Source organism: Alligator mississippiensis, chromosome 14 (assembly GCF_030867095.1).
Source record: "Alligator mississippiensis isolate rAllMis1 chromosome 14, rAllMis1, whole genome shotgun sequence".
NCBI lineage: Eukaryota > Metazoa > Chordata > Crocodylia > Alligatoridae > Alligator > Alligator mississippiensis.
Window position 1 is genome coordinate 6,868,659 of NC_081837.1, and position 21,034 is coordinate 6,889,692.

The 21,034-nt window shown below is 40.8% G+C and overlaps 1 protein-coding gene across 3 annotated transcripts in view; it reads right to left on the reverse strand.

Moving 5' to 3' along the window:
- Positions 1–20,789, reverse strand: part of NF1 (neurofibromin 1) — a 143,202-nt gene extending 122,413 nt beyond the window's left edge. For all 3 annotated transcript variants that reach the window (XM_019493384.2, XM_019493383.2, XM_014608060.3), the window contains exons 1-7: positions 20,638–20,789; positions 10,186–10,329; positions 6,305–6,388; positions 3,843–4,033; positions 1,300–1,406; positions 919–986; positions 508–583 (exon numbers count right to left, since the gene is read on the reverse strand). In XM_019493384.2, the coding sequence (XP_019348929.1) occupies positions 508–583; positions 919–986; positions 1,300–1,406; positions 3,843–4,033; positions 6,305–6,388; positions 10,186–10,329; positions 20,638–20,697 (730 nt within the window). In that variant the 5' untranslated portion in view covers positions 20,698–20,789. The remainder of the gene's footprint in view (positions 1–507; positions 584–918; positions 987–1,299; positions 1,407–3,842; positions 4,034–6,304; positions 6,389–10,185; positions 10,330–20,637) is intronic.
- Positions 20,790–21,034: the final 245 nt, after the last annotated feature.

Sequence of the window (21,034 nt, forward strand, 5' to 3'; positions counted from 1 at the left end):
AACTCGCCATTGTGGCTACATTGGGCTGTTATGACTCTGGAAAGCATTTACACATGTGCTTTGATCTATTCCTATTCAGGAAGAGACTTAACACAAAAGGCCTAAGTACCCATTCTGAGGTTAGGATGGCATACTTTCCCTGTATCAGGGTCGAACGTGTATTTGTAAACCCATTATTATACGTTTACAAGATGCACTTTGGATTCATGTGCTGTTTACTTATGTGCACCAAAATAAAGGTCTAAAGGAAAACGTCCAGACCCCACCTCTTACCACCCACTTCCACTTGTGGTTCAGGGAAACAAGCAAGCATACATCCTTGTCTGTACCGCCAAAGGAGACAAAAAAGCATCTCTTCTGCCCCAAAAGCAAGGCACATTCAAAATTCACTGAAACTGCTAATTCTCAAAGTAAAACGGGGTGGGGTGGGTGGGAAAGGCAACTTAACCTGAGAAATCCAAATCAGCTTTCAAAAAGTACATATTAAAGTGGCTGGTTATTCCTTACCAGCCATATCGGTCTGTGGTGTCTGGTACAGTTTTGTGAATTCATCAGGATAGTTTTCCACCCAATTCCAAAATGCCTACAAGAGACAAGGCAACACATCTTTAAGCATACGTAACCATCAGTTTAAGAAATAAATTAAATTTACAAAATCAATTTCTAGGGGCAAAGAGATGTTATTCTACCCTTCAGAGTCAGCAGGCAGTGTTTTTAGAATGTGTCATTTAATTTCACCACCCACCCAAAAAACGATAACTTTCCTGTAAGTTAGAGGTGTCAAAACAGATGATTTGCTGTGTAAACTATGCTGCTTTACAGGTTCCCAAATTAAAAGATAGAATGAGCCTTCAAATCAATAATTGAGGAACAATATGAAAAATTCAGGCCCAAATATAACAATGGTAAAATACTTGCCTTTTCAAGACTGTTAATAACAGCCAGTTGAGCTACTTTCTTTAGGGCTTTAAACTTAAACACTGTCTCTGAAACAATAAAATATTTCAGTATTTGTTAAAAGGGTTTTTCCTTCAAAACAAGTGTAGAGTATGTATTAATTCATCCTAGTAAGGTATCTAAAGGGCCAAATATCTGGAGTTTTTTTTAAACCTTTAAACAAATTATAATGTTAATGGCTTTAGCACATTATATTATTTCGAAACCAATATACATAGTAAGACCCATAGCAACACGCACCTTTATGCAAATACAGATGCACCAATTTAACTATATCTAGGTCTAGCAGCATAAAATTATGTAGATCAGCCTTCACAGATACAGGTTCAGATCTCAGCCTACCTTGCAATAGTCGTTTTAGTTTTGCACAGTCCACACTGATGTACTGTAAGAGTTCGATATCATGAACATCAGCATTATCTTCCGAGCACACAGTCAGCTCCTGTAATCTAAAAATATGAAAAGTAACTTACCAAAACGAATGGTGTCAGCAGTGACTGATGTGTTCATTTCTACAGTGCTAAACCTGTGAATATTAAAGGCATAAGGACAGGATCCTCTCCTGACTCCTAAATGGAACTTAGTCAGACTCAAGAATTGAAAGTAAAACTTGGATGATAAAAAGTTAATTTTATACAATGTTTTCCTTTCATCGTCTTAGAAAAAATTGTTTCAGAGATTAAATGCTCAACACTCCAAGCTATTAGCCAGCTTCCAACACCATCTGTTGATACGTATATTTACAACAGCATTTTACCCTATGTCCTCTAGCTATTTACTATGCTATGGATGCAATCAATATTGCCTTTCACCTAAAAGTACCAACCTTCCTGGCTGATGGAGCCTTTAGGCCAACATCCCTAAAGAGCAAATATCGTGCTTTATACTTGAGCTAGAACATCTGGACAATAATCACCAGCACTCATTAGGTCCTAAGGGACCTGTAGCAGCCCTCTTCAACTAAAAGGAAGGCCAGGTTTTCCTGTCCCTAGTGAAACTCATTTTGTTTTAATCACATCAGTTTAAGCACAATGATAAGTTGGTAAATTTCTTCCCTCCTTTTTTGATGATGACTTGCTAACACCGTCCCAGATCACAAGGTCCTAATAACTAAATCATATGTTCCTGCAAGTTAAGGATGGCCATGGTCTGTTCCAAAGCTACAGATGTGTATTTGACATGATATGCGATTTCTAGCATTACACACAAAAGCAGTCTTCATTTCATCAATGTGGGGAAAATTTAACAGCCCACGCTGGGAATGGGAAGGTCCCTGATGCTGTGCTTTACATGCCAAAAATCCCCCAGCTGCTGTACAAGGCCTAGAAATATGCCTAAACAGGAAGCACAGGTCAAAAGATCAGCAATGTTAACTGTTGGCAGGCTGACCCCTGTGGAGATCAGCAACAATTGGCCAAATGTTTAACCATTTCTGTACCAGCCAGGTTGAAGTGAAAGACAGGATTGTGTGGGGAAAAAAAAAGTGAAGTCCAGTTTAAAAGCTAGCCTTCAATTTCAAAACCAAGCAAGGAGTAAAAAAAAAAAAAAGCTTTCAGAGCACAACTTCTAAACTATAGCACAGATGTATGAACAAATATAGATTAAAGAACTATATGCAAGACTAGGTTAACTGTTTTAACTATTGCCTGTGTAATACATGGGAAGAATTATTTCCTACTGCATAAGAAACTGAATGTGATCCACTCACTTAGCAAAAACCACATCCTCCATGCTGAATGCCAAGTCTAGGTCCTTAAAACTAAGGCTATTAAAACCCTTTCACATTTGAGGAAAAAATGAGATTTCAGTGAATTAAATGTTTACCTAGTTAGCTTTCTGAAATGGGAATGCACCTCCTTTCAAATGTTCTGGAAGGTCTAATTATATAGGGTGCACAATTTCTTATTTCAAGTAGACTGTATCAAAATAGCTCAATCTGGCACATTTGTTGCTGTCCAACACTAACAAGGTAGCACAGGATCCAATTTTAACAGACCTGTTCCTGGTTATAATCATCCTACGCAGGTAAGCATTAAGCCATTTCACACAAGTTTCAAAAGTACTTAAAACCATTGCCTTAATAAAAGTTTACTAGGCAACCTTTGTAGGCTGGCAAAGGACATAACGGCACTAACGCTAAGGATAAATTGTAAAAAGGGCAGAGGAAAGGAACCAAAAATTATTAGAGATCTAGACTACATACAAGGGTAGATTGGAAGAACTGGGATTAAGTAAGTCTAAAGAAGAAAAAACTGAATGTGATTTGATAACAATCTTCATGAACCAAAATGCTTGGTACAAAGAGGATGGTAACCAACTATTTCCCCATGTCCACAGGAGATGCTAAGAAGTGGCTTAAATTACAAGGGATATTTATTAGGATATTAGGAAGAAATGTCTAACAATGAAGGCAATTAAGCCCTGGAGCAGATTGCCTGGAGATGTGGAGTCCCCATCAGTGGAAGTTTTAAGTGCAAGATTAGACAAACACTTGACTACGATGTTTTAGCCAGAAATGTTTCTGTCTTCAAGAGGCTTAGACAAAATGACGTCCTGAGGTCCCTTCCAGCCCTATTTCTCTAGGGTTCTGTGTCTAAAAATAAATTCATCTAGCATGCAAAAATCAGCTATAAGGTAAGTTTTTATCAGCTGAAAGTTAAGCAAAGTTCTGGAATAAGAAAGGAGTTTTATTCAGACAATTAAGATTCTTGTTAAACACAAATACCCCACTAGCATTTAAAAGAGTTTTAATATTTTCCAGATCAGAAAACCTGCAGTTCAAGGAAGAGCTTTATTTTCAACTCCATGGATTAAATCCAAACAACTCTTATAGTAGCTGATAAATTTCTAACCCACTGCATAAGCTATACCATTCAAGCACTCACCTGGTGGAAATGCGGCTAAAGACGGCATTAAAGTTATTGCAGCTGAGAGAGAAAAGAACCCCAGAGGCAGAATTGCGAAGCTCGGCTGCATGTTGGTTTCCTTCACGGAAGGTGTGGATAAAGTGGCATATTTCTGGCAGCAACTGTTTGACCAGCATCGTCTCATCTAGCCGCATGGTGTCCTTCGGTTGCTAAATCAGAAACATCATGTTAAGACTTCCCGAAACTCCATTTTGTAGCTTTACATGCAGAAATGTTATCTACTCACTGCTATCAAAGGGAGAAATCTGAACTTCTTGCTTTATACACACTACTACTTTACCTTTGCAGGTATGTTTCTAGAAACTGTGAGTCTGTTAGTTGCCCAGTACCATTAAGTATTGACTGGATTATCAAAAAATTTTCAAGCAAAAAATTTGAATGCTTCAAAGGATCAACTCCCTCTGTAGAGTGAGGGTTCAACCTCTGGATGCTTGAAAGGATTGAAATGGTCCCCGAGGCCATTTCAACCTGCATAACACACTGGGGGAAGGCAACTGAGTGATCCTTGCTTAGCTAATGAGGATAAGATGAAAACCTAATCCCCTCCCTCCACCCAACCCTGCCCACCCCCAGTCCTCTCTCAGTTTTTTGGCTGCTCCATCTCTCCATGTAGGGAGAGAAGAGTAGACAGAAAAGAGGGTGCTCCCCTACTGACTCACAGTATGAATCCAGACAAGAATGAGGATGGCTAGACCTTCCAGTAGGAGAAAATCCTTTTTCCCCAATTTGCACAGTATGAGACATGGAAACTATTTTACAAAGAATGTGAAGTGCAACTTTGCTCTACTAAGAACAAGTCTTGACAGAAGGGTCAGTATTTAAAGCTTTCTAAAATTCTACCAATGAATTTACAACAGGGAATTGGGAAGTTGCAGCCACTCCCACTCAGTTGACCTGAGTCTTGTTGCCATGAGAACTTGGTGAAACATTAAGCAAGAAATGTCTGAAGATATCACAGAACACAACTCTCTTTGTATACAACTTTGGCTCTATCTTATTAAATGTATACTGGCTCAAACTGCTTATTTGAACTGATAAAGCAAGAGGCATTCAGTACAATTTTAAGCTGTTAAAAGAAATGTCATCATGTACATGAACACTGGGGTTTCCAAAAGTTTGGATTTTGGGGTGTGCACCCTTTAAAGAAAATAATTCAGGAAAGTTTGACAAGTCTAAAGCACAAAACATTACAGGAAGAAAAGTAAAGAAAAATACGTTATTGACTTAAAGTTGAAACCTACTCTGTGATGTGCATTTACCCATATCTCATTGTTCATGAATTTGAAACAGAGCATTTATGTTGAATAAAAGTACTTACTACATTGACAAATCAAATCCTAGTGTGTTTTAAGTGAAAGATCTTTTAAAGCCGGCACAACAGAATTGCAAGCTTAGATGATTTCATTACATCCATCCATCCTGAGTTCAAAAGCAATCCCTTTCTGGTTAAAGGAATAAAGTAGAAACGCAAAGATTTCACCCAAGCTAAAGTTTGTCTTTGCAATTATACAACTTTGCAGAAAGAACTGTACAACTGTTTATATCCCAAAGGTAAAAGCAAACTGCCTCTCAGCACAGATTTGAATGAAATAGGAAAGTTTCTGTGGAAACCTCAAGACTGGACTCCCACTGGAAGTTTGTACAAGGTTAGCTAATGTAAACTAGGAAACACCTGCAAAAGTAATCTCTAGTATGGTGATAGCAAAGGTTTCTGTCTGTGTATACAGTTACACAAACCAAAATAAAATTGCATCAACAAATGTAAGTTGCAAGAAATCTCTGCCTCATTTAAGAAAAGTGAGCTTCTATAAACTTTAATAAGGATTTTTATTTTCATTTAATCTATGTATTACTCTACACTGACTGTAAAGCTACCCTTTAATTTTTTATACTGTCTGAATTGTGACATGAAAGGATTTTATAATTTTGTTGGTTAACCTACTTAGAAACTTTCCACATATGCAGATCCAGCAGAAACTTCGCACTAGGATCTGTTTCTACACCAAAGCCTGTCTCCTATGAACACAACAGTTGGTTTTAGTAGAGCTGTTTGCTATTAATTTTTCATATGAAATGCCAGAGAAAAAAGCAGTATCATTAAGAGTTCTGCAAGAGGAGGAAGCAGAGGGCAGGTCAGTTTTGAAAGCTTTTTGGGCTCCTTAAGTTGAAAATTGAGACATTTTTAATCACAGTTACCTACTACATATTAGGAAGGAGACGAAACATTTTACAATTCATTCTAATTTTATCACTTGCACTAACATTTCAATGCACAGGAGTTTTTTTCTAACATTAGCATCTATCCTGTTATGTGACATAAATTGTTTCCAATTTTAGCAGCAGCTAGCACACAACCCTATGTATGACTTCTGCTTTCTGTTTGCATCGGCTTTACCAGCTTAGGGTTAATGACAACTCACCCCTGCAAGACATTTTTCCAGTGTATCCAATATAATCAGCTGAGAGAGATATAAATTCTTTTCAGCAGCTTCTCCAAATATCCTCTAGAAAAAAAAGATACAGATTTAGCTCAGATGTATAACATGTAGATTATGCTAAAAATTACAGGTGGATGGGGGTTAGGTAGCACAATAGGTTTATGTCCTAGCCTATCAACCTTCAGAGTTCTGGGTACAAACTTGGAAATAGGACAAACAAAAGGAGATTAACAGTTATATCTTAACTCCTGCCCAAAAGTATCACAACAGTTTTGACATGATTAACTTGTATTGCACCAGCAGAACCACAGAACATTCCTGGAGGTGAACTAGCAATTGAAGTGGGGAGCTCAGCCAGCCCCTCACTTTTATGAACCCAAAATCCAGACGAACAACAAAGGCTACACTTCTCTGGAAGTTAATCTAGTATCTAATACTGTTTATCTTTTCATTTCTTCCATGCTTTACTTCACTGCCAACATCACCTAACACAACTGAGCTTCCACAAATCTGTAGCTTCTCAGTGGTTCAAAATTTAGCACAGACCCACAGGAAAAAGCTCACATAATACCAGAACCACAAAGCAGATGCTGAATTTTAAATCTAGGACACAAGATTCCATCTGTCAGGTATTTACGCTAGCATCCGGTTTCACTACCAGCTCCAATGGCCAATTATGTCAATATTTGGACTAGAACAGAAGAACAAAGCAGAGAAAGGATACCCAAAAATACAACTGGTACCATTGTCTGTAGCTAGAACACTACATTCTCATGTTATATTTAAAGTTGCCTGAAAGGTTAGTTCAAATAGCTATAGCTTTTTGGAGAGAACAAGGTCTTCTAACTAGATCTTTTCTCTAAATGTGGACTACGATGACACTACTGGAGTTTCCTGACTCTGATGTAGGAATCCTTGAAAAGTATTAGCTCCTGAATGAGCTTGCATCTCTTCTTTAATCATGGAAAAGTCCAATCCTTGCTGTTTGGTATAGGACACTGATAAGGAGACACATTCCTTCCTGCCTATACTTTAAGGCAAGTAAGGACTTTCAGGAAGGATTAATTTAGCAGCATCAACTTGGGTTAAAAAATTCAGTTATTGACATTTCCCTGAAAAGCTACACAAACAGTACACAAATGTTTCTTCTAGCTCTATAGTTTGCACCCTAGTTTATCCTACAATAACCTCAAACATCAACAGATTTCCTCATGCCCAGGAGGTTTAATTATAATTCCCTCTGAATGAAGATAACAGGTAGGATTTTAGGTTGCTTACTGTTCATTCGCTGCAGAGCAGCATGTTTTCGCTCTCTGATTTGAGCTAACTTAAATAAATTATGGAAGATTTTTATCCTCCGCACATTACTAATATGTAGAGTGGGCAGCTGATTTATTTGCTGGCCCCATTAGTTTCTATGGCCTTTAACACTGCAAGCTTTTGCTGTCCTTTCTATCTCTTTCTAACAAGTATGCAAGCTGGCATTATCACCTGCCTTTTTTGCAAATTCACCCAAGCAGTGACAGTTAGTAAGCAATCAACTTTATGATGATGAATCCTAGTATTTGGAACGTATTCCCCCATGAAAAGTGTTTTATTTCATCCCTCTCCTCTTAAAAGGCTCCTCAAACTCCATATCTGGCCAGCAAAAAGGTAGTTTTTATTTTTCCTCGAATAAACACTTTTGACCATAATGAATACCTTTACCATTAGTTGGGTTTTTTTCTTCCTTCCTCTGGTATCAGGCACCAAAGATGCTTCCATTGTTAATATTAATGAAAAAGGGGATCCAATAATGCTCTGGCGGATTTTTTTGGAAGTGAATTTATTGTGCATTTTGTTGCTCCTCAGACAAACTGAGCATTGATGGAGACCATTCATGTTATGTTAAACCTTTGAGTTTAAGAATATGCTTCAGGAAATTGGAAGGAAGGTCCTTTGGAACCTCTTTCTCCCATTCTTTTACTCCAACTTGTAGCCCTCAAGAATTCAACATTAATGAGATCCCTGACTCAACCAAGAACAACTTGGAATCCCACACGGCTTGGTCCATGGACCTGTACTCTTCAGTGTCTTCATCAGTGACTTGGATATGGGCATGAAGTGTACTCTGTCCAAATCTGTGGATGATACTAAATTGTGGGGTGAAGTGCACACTCCAGAGGGTGGGGAACAATTGCAGGCAGACCTGGACAGGTTGGAAAAGTGCGTAGATCAGAATAGGATGCAGTACAACAAGGACAAATGCAGAGTGTTGCACTTAGGGCGTAACAATATCTAGCCCACCTACTGGCTAAGAAATGACCCTCTCAGCAGTACGGAAGGGGAAAGGGATCTCGGATTCATAGCGGACTCCAAGATGAACATGAGTCGTCAGTGTGATGAAATCATCAAAGCTAACCGCACTCTATCATGCATCAGTAGATGCATGACGAATAGATCCAAGGAGGTGATACTTCCCCTCTATGCAGCATTGGTCAGACTGCAGTTGGAGTACTGCATCCAATTTTGGGTGCCGTACTTTAAGGAGGATACGGATAACCTTGAGAGGGTCCAGAGGAAGGCCACTCATACGGTTAAGGGTTTACAGGCCAAGTCCTATGAGGAGAGACTAAGGGACCTGGACCTCTTCAGCCTCTGCAAGGGAAGGCTGAGAAGTGATCTTGTGGCCACCTACAAATTCATTAGGGGGACGCAGCAAGGTATTGGAGATGCTCTGCTCACCAGGGCACCTCTTGGGATAACAAGGAACAATGGTCACAAACTGACAGCAGATTTAGGCTAGACATCAGGAAAAACTTCTTCACGGTAAGGGTGGCTAAAATTTGGAATGGGCTTCTAAGGGAAGCGGTGCTTCCCCTTACCTTGGGGGTCTTTAAGAGAAGGCTGGATAGGCATCTGGCTGGGGATACCTGACTCCAGCACTCTTTCCTGGCCAGGCAGGGGGTTGGACTCAATGATCTGTTGAGGTCCCTTCTGACCCTAGCATCTATGCCTCTACGCAACTGAGCTAAATCAAATGTCAGCAACATGGGACGAACTGTGCAGGATATACTCCACTCCCATCTTCACTTATTTTTCTTTTCTACTGACCTGTAAGGGATGAGCTCAGGAGATTCACTCTTTAGTGCGACTACTAGACGACCCCAAACCATTTCCTTAATGGTTCTTAACTGATAAGCTTGTTTAGCTCTTTTTTTGACGGCGTCATTGATGACAACGCCACCTGCAATTGACTTCAGGAAATGCTTATGTCAGAACATGTAAGCAGAAACTAGAGACTTATGTCCAGGCTTTAGATGCTGTTTCTGACAAGAGTAAACAGAAAAGCTCCCATCTTGCCAGGGTCTCACTAGCTTTGAGCAAGTGTCCTTCTCCTCTCCCAATGTTATTGGGATGCTTTTTCAGTTAGTTGGTATATTTAAGCCGTGGGATGGAGAGAACCAGTCCTCACTGACCAAGTATCATTTACACTACATTTTCCAATGATTTGGAGAATGCATGTACACATATTGCTTACAAACACGGGGTAGTGCAACATGCTGAGTTGTACCTCTCAAATAGTAATATATCCGTTATCATCTATTATCTCAATGGATAACCAAAAAGGTACCAATGAATATAATATCACTACCATTCTTCTCTCAGACTCTGTTGCCATATCTAGCTCATCATCCTCACAAGCAATATGTATATTACTACTTTCAATTCTGTTGGTAAATTTTACTGCAGTTAAAGTTGAGAAACTGGAAGGGGACCCAGAACCTATTGAATGCACAACACGTAGCAGCAATTTGACTCACATTTCAGACCAGACATTCCAAAGTTTTTGATAAATCCAAACAAAAACAGAAAGAACTTACCATATTATTAACATTTTTTAAGATATTAGTGAGACCACTTATGACCAGGGAAAACTTGTACTTGGAAATGTTTATGAGGCATTCCTTGTTATGTTCTGTGCTGACTCTGGTGTGGGTATTCTGTTGGCCAGCTTTTATTGGAAGCTGCAAATAAAAAGGAGTATTATTAACATCTGTACAGCAAGATAGAGAGTGACATTTTTACAGGAGAAAAGCAGCAGAGAAAACTTTAAAAGAGTCTAAAGAAGGCAACCTTACAGTAAGTTAGCACAGTACCTTACTTTTATATAAGATTGTTTTACTTCCTCTGTCCGTCTGCTAAGAAATCTCTTATCGTGTGACACGCAAACCAAATTAATAAGTAACCGCAGTCCTACAGAATGTCTCCATTTAGAAACAATTATTCATAATAATAAAAAGGATGCAGTGCATTCTTCTTCATTCGAAAGCACTGCACTGGATAGCTTGTCTAAGTCCAACCATGCAGTCAGTTCAGTAATAGGTGTCACCCACAATCCTCACCTCACACATTTCCTCGACCATCACAGCTACAACAGCACTCGAACTCTACCGTAAAAATAGAATTTTAAGTCTTAGAGGAGGAACAAGAAACATGAAAAGCAATTGCCCATGAAGACAATTATGAGTCGGTGGACAGACCGTGCATTTCAAGCCTCCACACAAGTTGAAATGTAGGGTGTACAGTAAATATTAACAGGTAACCGACAGCTGCTAAAGCTGTTTGGTATTAGAAGTGACAAGTAAAACTATTTAACCCCAATTGTTGGGAAGGGAAAGCTAATGGAAAACTAGGTATGTGCCTACATAGCACCTAGCCCAAAAACCTGGGATTCTTCTTCACTGGGTCCTCCCAGTGCTAATGAAATATCAACACCAAAAGCAAAGCATGGGTGATAAAATGAGAGGCACTATAGTAAGATGGAGAGCATGAAAGAGTTCCTAAGTGCAAAAAGTTTCAGCAGTGTCGCTGAAATAGTGCAATCTAACGCGATCTAAAAATGTTACATAATTTTCAATACTATTCTTGAAACAACTGTTCCTCTCAAACCAAGTATGAAAAACAAACAAGCAATAAAAACCAACTTTAGATCCTCAGCTGAATTTACCCTAGAAAAGCATTGCTAGCCTTCATATGCTACACAGCTCTTTTACACAGATTCTTTTGCGACGTTGCCAGTGGCACATTTTACCCTTAATTATTCTTGTTACAAAATTTAAGTCTTATTTGTACTTCAGTAGCACTCTCAGACTCCAATCTGGAGCTTCACTGAGCTAGGCACAAAGTCATACAAAGACACAGTATCTGTCCCAAAAGCCTGTCAGTGAGTATTTCTGTGATGAGAGCTCAAAGGGCATTTCACTTCTGTATACATTGCAATTCAACTTATCAATGCCTATACTTTGTGAATGATTCAATTCAGGTGCTCAGTTGCAAGAGGCATCTGTTTTCTCCCATCTTCTCTGCACGCCCGATATGTGGATTAAAGAAAGTTATATTTTGTGACAATACATTCAAAAAGAATAAATCTTTCTAAAATTTCTCCCAGCCTGATGCAGAAAGAAGACCGTCAAGAAGGATCTTTTACATCAAGTAGCAAAAGTTAGACTTCAGAGGCAACTATTCCACCAAAGATAAGACTTGGAGCAATTTGACAAAACATATTAATCCTACTCTGTGAACACTAGACACTTTGTTTCAAGCTGCACTCAGTAAATTCTTCTAAGGTCACAGACCAATCATTTCCCTTGTGTGCAGTTTACCAGAGTCAGTTGGTTACAAGCCATCAGACCACATTAAAATGTGGAAAGGAGGCCTTTGTTGAAATTCGTTTTATGGAAGCTTCATGTTTAAAAAAGAGTCAACAGATTAGGGAAACAAGAATGCAATCAGCACATCATCTGTGTTTACAAATCACACACACTATTTAGGTTTTGAGCAGGCCCTAAGGATCACTAATTACAAAAATGTCAAATATTTAAAGTGTTACTTTCTTCTGGTTTTAACTAGATCCCACTAGAACATTCTGTAAACTTATATCCTGAAAACACATCAATGGTTCAAAGAGATACACCGAAAGATTATTTGAACTGGAAGCCCACTCTCTTTAAGAAAACCCACAGAATTTAAGAGCAGCCAAGGGGAAAAGTCCAAGCAGTTTACATGTGCTTAAATCACCAGGAAGCACTAAAGGTTTGGGGTCAGCTTTTAATGAAAAGCTGTAGCATCTTAACACTTAGTTTATAATATTAAAATGTATAAACTTCCTTTTAATACAGTTATAATGAGATTGACCTGAGCCAGCCATCAAAGACTGTTTTTAAATCCAAAGAAACTTGGTCATGAAGGTTATGGCTATCCTGTCCAGTGATCTTGACCCAGAATTGTACTGCAGACTTTTATTTGGAATAACTGTTCAACAGCTGTACCACAGCCTGACTTGATAGCAGATGTCATTGTACTTCTTGGGGTCTGAATGCCAGCAGAGACTAAGCGGGTATAAAAGAAAATGAAGAAGAATATTGAACTGCCTAGTGCAGAGAAATTCCTCTTCTCTGTGCAACCGTCTCTCACTCCTACCTCCCAAAGCTAACTGTGAGACTACAATTTCCAAAGCTGGTTAAGGGGTTTTTGTGAGTGCTTGTTTTGTTTCTGTAACCCAGAACTAAATCCTGCTCGCATGGGAATTCAGGTATACGCAGCTACTTTCTCACATTAACAAAATCTGACAAAAAAATGACTGTATGGTAACTCTAACATGAATATGCATATAGCAACCTGTAAAAATATGAGTGCTATTTTGTATGGACGTTCATTTTTCAGCGCAACTATTTTACAGGAGTCTCAAGTTACCTGACAATTAGAATCTGCTTTAAAATTAAGTTAACATAGATTCCCCCTTCCAAAAGAGATAGTTACATTTTAAACGCTGGAAGTGACCAAAAAAAATGTTTCTGACTCATAAATACTTTAAGTGAATATTGATTTTGGAGGGATTCCTCCAATAAAAAAAAAATGACTCTTCATTATGCTGGTTCTCTTAGCTGACTGCATTTTGTCCAGCATTAGAAAGATACATATTTTGCAGAACTCGTACAAACAAATTAATTAAAAAACAAACAAACATGAATTACCGCAAGCAAAGGATTAAAATAGGAAAGTCCTCATTAGGTCAAATTTTGCTGTTGGTTATAATGTTGCCAATATGGAGTAACTACAAAAAAAACCAACCACCAAATGAGTCTGCCACATCCTAAAATAAATTCCAAGCAGAAGTAGAGGCATTGCCTAATTTCTTATTGAAAAACAAATGTAACACAGAAGTTTACATTTTAAGCCTTGTAAAGCAAGTATTGCTTGCTAAAGGCCCAGGTTCTGCAAAATCTTATAAATGTATGTAAGTTTATGAACTTTAAGTGCTTATGAACTTGCTTAGGAAGATAACTTGAATCCTACCCTACGAACAGCACTTGATCGTTATTGATGTAATTTACAATGACAACACTGCAAACTCATCATTTTTACAACATGCAAGAAATTATAGGTTAGCAATATCTTTTACCTGTGCACTCAAATATAAGCAAAACAAAAAAAATCAATTTAAATTTATATTAATCTTTCCATCCACTGTCAAAATGCTCATTCTCAGCCATCTCAATTAAGTCAATGACATGAAGAACTACAAACAAGACCAGAGTACACAAGTGCTGATATTTAAAGAAAAAGAAAAGTTGTTACTAAATTTGTAAAGACCATTTTTTTTGTAACACAATCAATGAGAGGTAGATCACTTAATTAGTAACTTAGAGTTATTGGCAATCTTTATTTGAACTTCCAGATTTGCAGGAAACAGCAGAAAAGTCCCATCTTACTAAATGACACAATATTTCAGAAGAGTCTCAAAGTGTTCAAAAGATATTTCATGCCACAGATCTGGTTTTATATGCCTTTGTACTGAAGAGGCAACATGAGATATATATTTTGGAGCGTCTTACCACAAAAGCCACAAAGCAGTGTTACTCTTAATACTACCATTAAAAAATAGGCTACACAGACACTAACATTAAGTTTTTGTATAAACTTATTAGTGACACCCTTGAATGCAATTCAAAATAAGGGTATGGTGCTGTTCCTCTGCAGTCTTGTTAAAAAAAGCAAAAAGCAACAAAACTATAACTGTAGCACTAATATATATATTAATTTGATACTGAAGGAATAAGCAAAAGAAAATGCCTACAATTAAAACATTTTAGTCAAAAAGGACAGGATTCCTGCATTACATTTATTTTAATTACTATCACAAGAAAAGTTAAAACATGATGCACAAATAATCAGGCCATATCCCAAAACTATGAATACATGCACTGTTTTGTACTCCTCTAGGCTACTAAGTGGATGAATTCAAGGCTCATTTTAACCTAGTAACAACAAAATGGAAAAGGATGTGAAGGTCATAAATCTAAAGGAAGACAGTAATCTGAGCTGATGCAGCAGTGGGCTTCACTTATTTGAATGAGGGAAGTAAAACTGTGTAAGAAGCATCATTATTATGTTTTAATCTGAGGGATGCTCTGCACCAGCAGTTTCCAAACTGTGGGTCACAACCCCAAATGGGATCACAACATCAGCAGATGGGGTCACAAGGGTGGGGGGCTGTGGGCTGGGCTTGAGGGACCATGCTGAGGAAATGGCGACACACTGAGATCAAGTTTGGGAAGCTGTGCTTTATATGGAGTTTTTGTATCGATTTAACTATATCATTACATCAGTAACTTAATTAGTCCATCCTGGGGGTGTCAAACCCTGAAGATCTCTGGCATGGTCTGCAGGCTGGATCAGGCAGTACTGGAGCCAAGGTACAGGACCAGTCTGGTGCGGCACTGGGTGCGATATATTCCCCATGCTGGCCCTGTTGCCATATGCAGTGCACACTGGCCCCGCTCTGGGGCTTGTGCTGCAGGCCAAGAGTGGGCTGGACCCTTGCTTGCAGCACAGGGGTTGGCATGAGGAGCACACTGCATGAAGCACCCCTCCAGACCAACCCTGCTCCAGTTTGGCCCTCACCAGCACCAACGCAAGAGATGATCCAGCAGGGCTCCAGTTGAAGCATGCAAGCCATGCCAGCCCCAGCTGCTATGCAACAGAAGCCCCTGAGTGGGACCAGCAAATGCTGCACCCTGTGTGCAAGCTGAACTAGCCACACGCACTGCATGCAGCAAGGGGGGCTGGCATTGGGTACACACTGTACACAGCACCCTACCAGGTAAGCCCTGTGTGCTGGCTCCAGCATGGCCCAATCTGGACCAGCCCTGGAGCTAGCGCACAACTCCCTGATGGTACACGAGACTTCAATCCTTTTTTCATCTTCCTATTTCTAAAAGGCAAACAACACAACATGTGAACTTTGAAAAGCATCTGAGAATGGAACCAAGAAAATATCAAAACATATAAACTATAGCAATCTACTTGCCCATCTATTCTAAACTAAGCCTGCAATAGATTTTTCTCATATTAGTTACCTGAGAGAAGTGAATTCCCCTTACTGGTTGCCAAAGTGATATGAAGTTCTTCCAACTCTGACCTCACAAAAAAATGCTTAAAAGGGCTTGATTCATTAACTGATAGCAAACAGTCAGCTACTGGCAACCTAAAAATAATATTTCAAAACCTCCTCCACATCCTTACAAAATGGCACATGTTAATTTATTGAAAGCTCTATGCATTACTACGCTATAAATTATTAACTGCTCTTCAATGATGTCTGGTAGCCTCAGACCATCCAGCCAACTCTGTCTCTGTCATCAACCAGAGGGTCTGCCATACTGAACTTTAAAGTAAAATCAACACCTTCCCTATATCCTGTCACTCTTACCTATCTTCCTAATGTAAAGGAATGTTTCATCCCCTTCAAAAGGACCAGGTAATTTAATAGTGAAAAACAAGGAATTAGATTTTTGACACTTACAAAATAGAAAAAAGCATTTAAAAAAAACACACACACACACACACTTAAGATCTCTATAGTTGCATCCTACAAGCTGGCTTTCAGACTGAAAAGTAGGCATTAAACAGAATTATGTAGCTGTTGCACTGTGGAAAGTAGTGCGGTTTCTAACAGTAGGAGAGATTGTAGTGTCTTTGGGAGTGGTATCCCTTCAATGACTGAAGTGCCTTTATCCTTTGAAACCTCAGTCAAATGACTGTTCCACGGTTTGTAGATGTAATTTAAGAAAAATGAGTCTCTTTCCTAAGTGTGGCAAAGAAACATTAGTATGCGCTCCAATTACTCTAATTTGAATATACAAAGGCAGGAAGTCTTTTCCTAAAGTGTTCAGGACATTGGTTAGCAACTGGTAGCCCCAATGCACTTGATCATTTGCAAAATAACCCATTCTGCCCATTGACAGAGGTAAAACAAAGAATCAAGGACATTTCCACTACAATAAAAACAAAGTAAACCTATTTCTCTTTAGCTAAAAGAATGCTCTTTAGCAAAAGATTGTCTTTATTTTCAGTGCTCCTGGGACATGTATGAAGTCCATTAACACTTCAGATGAAAACGTCACCCCTTAAGTGTTAAGGATTGAAAACTCAACAGGTCAAACAACCTGCCACAGGCTCTGAACTACAAACATTTGAATTCTCAAACACAAAACCAAACAATTTTTAGAAGGAACACAAATATTCAGCATTGCTAGGCTTATAATTAAAATAACATTATTCTCATACAAGTATATGCCCTCCCTAGAGAGAGGAGTGCTTCATTCTCTTCAAAAGGATCAGACAGTTCAATAGAGAAAAACAAAGAAACTCCTAAAAAAAAATTCAGCAGCCTACTATATAGAAATCAGCACATTCAAGACTCAACTCCAAATACTTCATCCAAGGGTAAACCCCTGAGATCTGGAAACAAACCTTCTAGTGCAAAGCTAGCAATACCCAACCTGAAAAGCATCCAGATCCACCTGCTTACTTCCTTTCCAGAGAGAGACACTGAAAAACAAATTGGAAGATGCAGGGGTGTTCTGAACAGAAATAGGAAGAGAGATAAAGCACCCTTCCTTCCTTCAGTTGGTGTTTGGTTCCTGAGCCAGAACCAAACCTCAGCCAAGTCAATTGGAGTCATTCCATAGACTGGAGACATACTGGATCAGGCCCTAAGACCACGTGGTGAAGCAAAACACTCTTGCACTATAATGCATTGATGGATTTCAGATTGCTTTCAGAAAATAGGCCATTTGGTTCATTTCTTACTAATGCTAGAAAAAGTGTAACTTCAGGGCATACGTTGTAAACTAATGTGTATTTATCTACACAGCCTGCAGCATGGTTTTGTTTTAGAAGCATTCAGTTTTTCTGTTCTGTTTTCTTCTTTTATTCTGTGCTCTATGCCCGTGTCAAAGGAGGGAAGATTGAATTAGTTCACCTTGTATTTGGAGCAGAAGGTGGGAAGATATGTGATGGTCCTTAGATCCTGTGGGAATCTGTCAGTCTTACAATCAGCAACACACAGTTTTGTTTCGTACACCGTTTTAGTTAAAAGACATGACTTGGACACCGGATCAGAGTCCACTCCCCTTTAGTGGGGGCAGGCAAAGGCCTTCTACACAAGGACTCCAAGAAGTGTACAGACTTTCTGCCTTCTGATAAAGAGTTTCCTTTTAGCATGAAGAAAGCAGTCCTCTTAAACGCTAAGTGAAATCACAGTCAGTTTCTCTTGGTTTACAATCAGTTTCACTGTCAGATTCTTGGCTTGCCAACTGATTTCATGCGTTTCAGAAAGACATTTGCTTTAAAACAAAACTCTGCATTTCAATTTAAGCTGAATGGAACATTCCTAGTGGATTTTTATTTTTATATTTTTTTAATAAAAAATTTGTTTTTAAATGTGGACCCTAATTAATGTAACAACATCCCTTTAACTGAAAGCCACATAAAAATTTTCTTTCCTTAACGGGCGTCACAGAATCATTTAGGTCACAGGTGTCAAAGATACAGCCCTTGGAGCACTATCATCCAGCCACTGATGCTGCCCATGTGTTTTGGAGTGGTCCACATGCCTCATGGACTGGCCTCACATGCTGCATATGGGGCCAGTCCAGGATACTCACTGCACACAGACCCTGTGTGGGGCCAGTCTGGAGCAGGTACTGCAAGTCCTGCCCGCTTGGGGCCGGTCTGCAGGCACTTCAACCCATGAGATCAGATGAGTTTTGACACTCCTGACTGAGGTCACAGCAGATCCTACTGACTGTCAAGGATTGGGGCCTTTTTTCCTTGCATCTGCGAGCACTTAATGCAGCCAAATTTTAAATGATTCAAGTAATAGGGACTTCCATTACCGTGGTTGGGGTAACTAGCTGACAAGAGTCTCACGTTTTTGCCAGCAAGTCCCGTTTTGGATTGTGGGAAAACTTGTCAGCTAGTCGCAACATTTTTGACAGGAAGTCACATTTTGGATTGTGGGGAAAATGTGGTTTGCTACAATGTAAAGCCACATTTGCTGGTCATGTAAATACACAGACTCATACGCACAAAGGGTATGCCAATTAACGCAGCATTTGTCACAACAAACAAGAGTAGCCAAGAGCAAACTGGTTCGCACCAATGTTGGTTGTTGTTCGATACAGATTAGCCTGTACTCAACTTGTTGTTTCACCTCAGAATAATTGAAAAACTTGGATAAACGAGGAGAAAGACTGTCTAGTAACTATAACCTTCAGCAATTCTATTTTGGTACTTTCTAAACCATGCCACCTAAGTGGATGACAAAATATTTTTCTGTTTCTAAAAGCAACAGCAAACAATTGTTTCCCCTCTTAATTTGGTGAGAAATACACTCAGTATTACATGCACTGCTAGCTCGGCTCCCTCAGGGCTCACACCATGGTCCTGCACTTAGGAGTACAGACATTACGAGCGGAGAAATGTGAAAATGCATAACCAGCCCAGTAAAGAAGAGAAGTGGGGAATGTAACAGTGTGCGTCAAAGTAATTCAAACTGCAGTCAGCGATGCAACAAGGAAATAGCTCCCCACTTTTACATCATTATTGGCTCATCAATCACACATCTATTTCAGTAACAGTTTAGGGGAGTGGATTATGCCCATTCAAAAGTAATACATTAGGAGAAAACACAAGGGTGTCAGAATAACCCGGCAGGTTTGCTCTGAACTGAATCCCAGAGTCACCTTCCCACCACAAAGGCTGCGCTCAAGAGTGGGCGCAGCAGAAGGGAGGAAATATGACGAGAGCTTGCAAACCCAAGATGAAGTAACTAAAATGAAGTGGAATAAGAGACCAATTCAGTACGTAACAAAAGTTTCAAAATACAAGTACAACAGTCCCTTCCTCGCTGCTTGACCCATTAAGTGGTTTAACACAGAGACTCGACTCTGGTTAGTATAGATGGGAATTACTCCATGAACGGACCACAGTACTGCTCCTAAAACAGCTATTGTGCAAGCGAGTAGGCCACTGGGATCGTTGATATCATATTTACTAAATATTTTCTCTGTAACTCGCAATCCAAAGGGCTTCGTTTCTTTGAAAGCAGGAAAGGACCCTTCCTTCCCTACGCGTTGACCCTTAATGAGTCCATAAAGCATAGAAGACGACACTTCTATTTAAAAAGCTCGAGGGCTTAACTCCTACCAGATGTTGGCAAGCCCAATCCCGACAACGAAGCCGATGGCAAAGCCGAAAGCCTCCTCACACCAGTGCACAAAGAAACATTTGCTGGTGTTACTGGGAGCAGAACCGGCCCCACCGGTCCTTTTCAAGTGACAGGTGGAAAAACGCTCTGCGAGCAAAAACGTGTCGCCGTTATCAAAAAAACACCATCTTTTGGAACCGAACCATCCGGGGAGAAAAGCTCAACTTTTCTGTCCCCCGAAGAGCCGGCGCTGATGGCTTTTCGAGAGAAAAAGCAGCAAGGATGCCCTATTTCTACGGGCCGCGCAGCTCTACCTGGGGCCGGAGCGGACGAGGCAAACCCGCCCTCCGGAGCCAACCTCGTCTTTTCTTGTTTTTGAGATGCACGTTAGGCCTCCGCGGCACAAAAGAGCCCCCCTCTCCGGCGTAGCCCAAAAAGAGCCGACTCAAAAACCAGCCGAGCGACCTCTCCCCCGTTACGTGCGACGCTGGGGAGGGGGCGGCGGGGGGGGGAGCAAATCTTAGCGCCGCCGGGATGCCTCCCGGCTCCTCGTTTGGGAGACATGGATGGATATTATCCACAAAAATGATGATGAGGAGGAGGATGGGGGGGAGGGGAGGGGACAAGAGCAAAGCCCCAGACAGACCCCCCCCCGCCCCTCTCCAGGCCCAGCCACTGTGTGTGACAAAGGAGAGGGGCCCGGGCCCGGCCCCAGGCGTGAGGGGGAAGCGGGACAGTGGGGAAGCGGGAGAGAGGGGGCCGGGGGGACCGACCCCACCTGCTCGTCGAAGCGGTTGACCACGGCCTGCACCCACTCCACCGGCTTGTGGGCCGCCATGTCCCGCCGCGGGCGGCCTGCAAGGCGGGTGGGGGGGCGGGCTCCGCGCGGGCCTGGCTCAGCTGCCCGCCGCCATCAGCGCCCCGCGGCCGCCATGACACCCGCCGGAAGCCGGAGCCCGCCGCCCCCACCAGCCCAGGCTGCGGCCGGGCGCGCGGACGGCGCATGCGCGGCGGAGGGAGAGGGAGGGCTGTGCGCAGGCGCCGAGGGCAGCGCGGCCCCGAGGGCGCGTGCGCGGGCTGGCGCGGGGGCGGTGCCGCGGGCGGAAGGGTTGCGCATGCGCGCGGAGCGGGGCTGAAGGGGGAGGGCTGCCAGGAGAGAGGGAGGGCAAATGGGC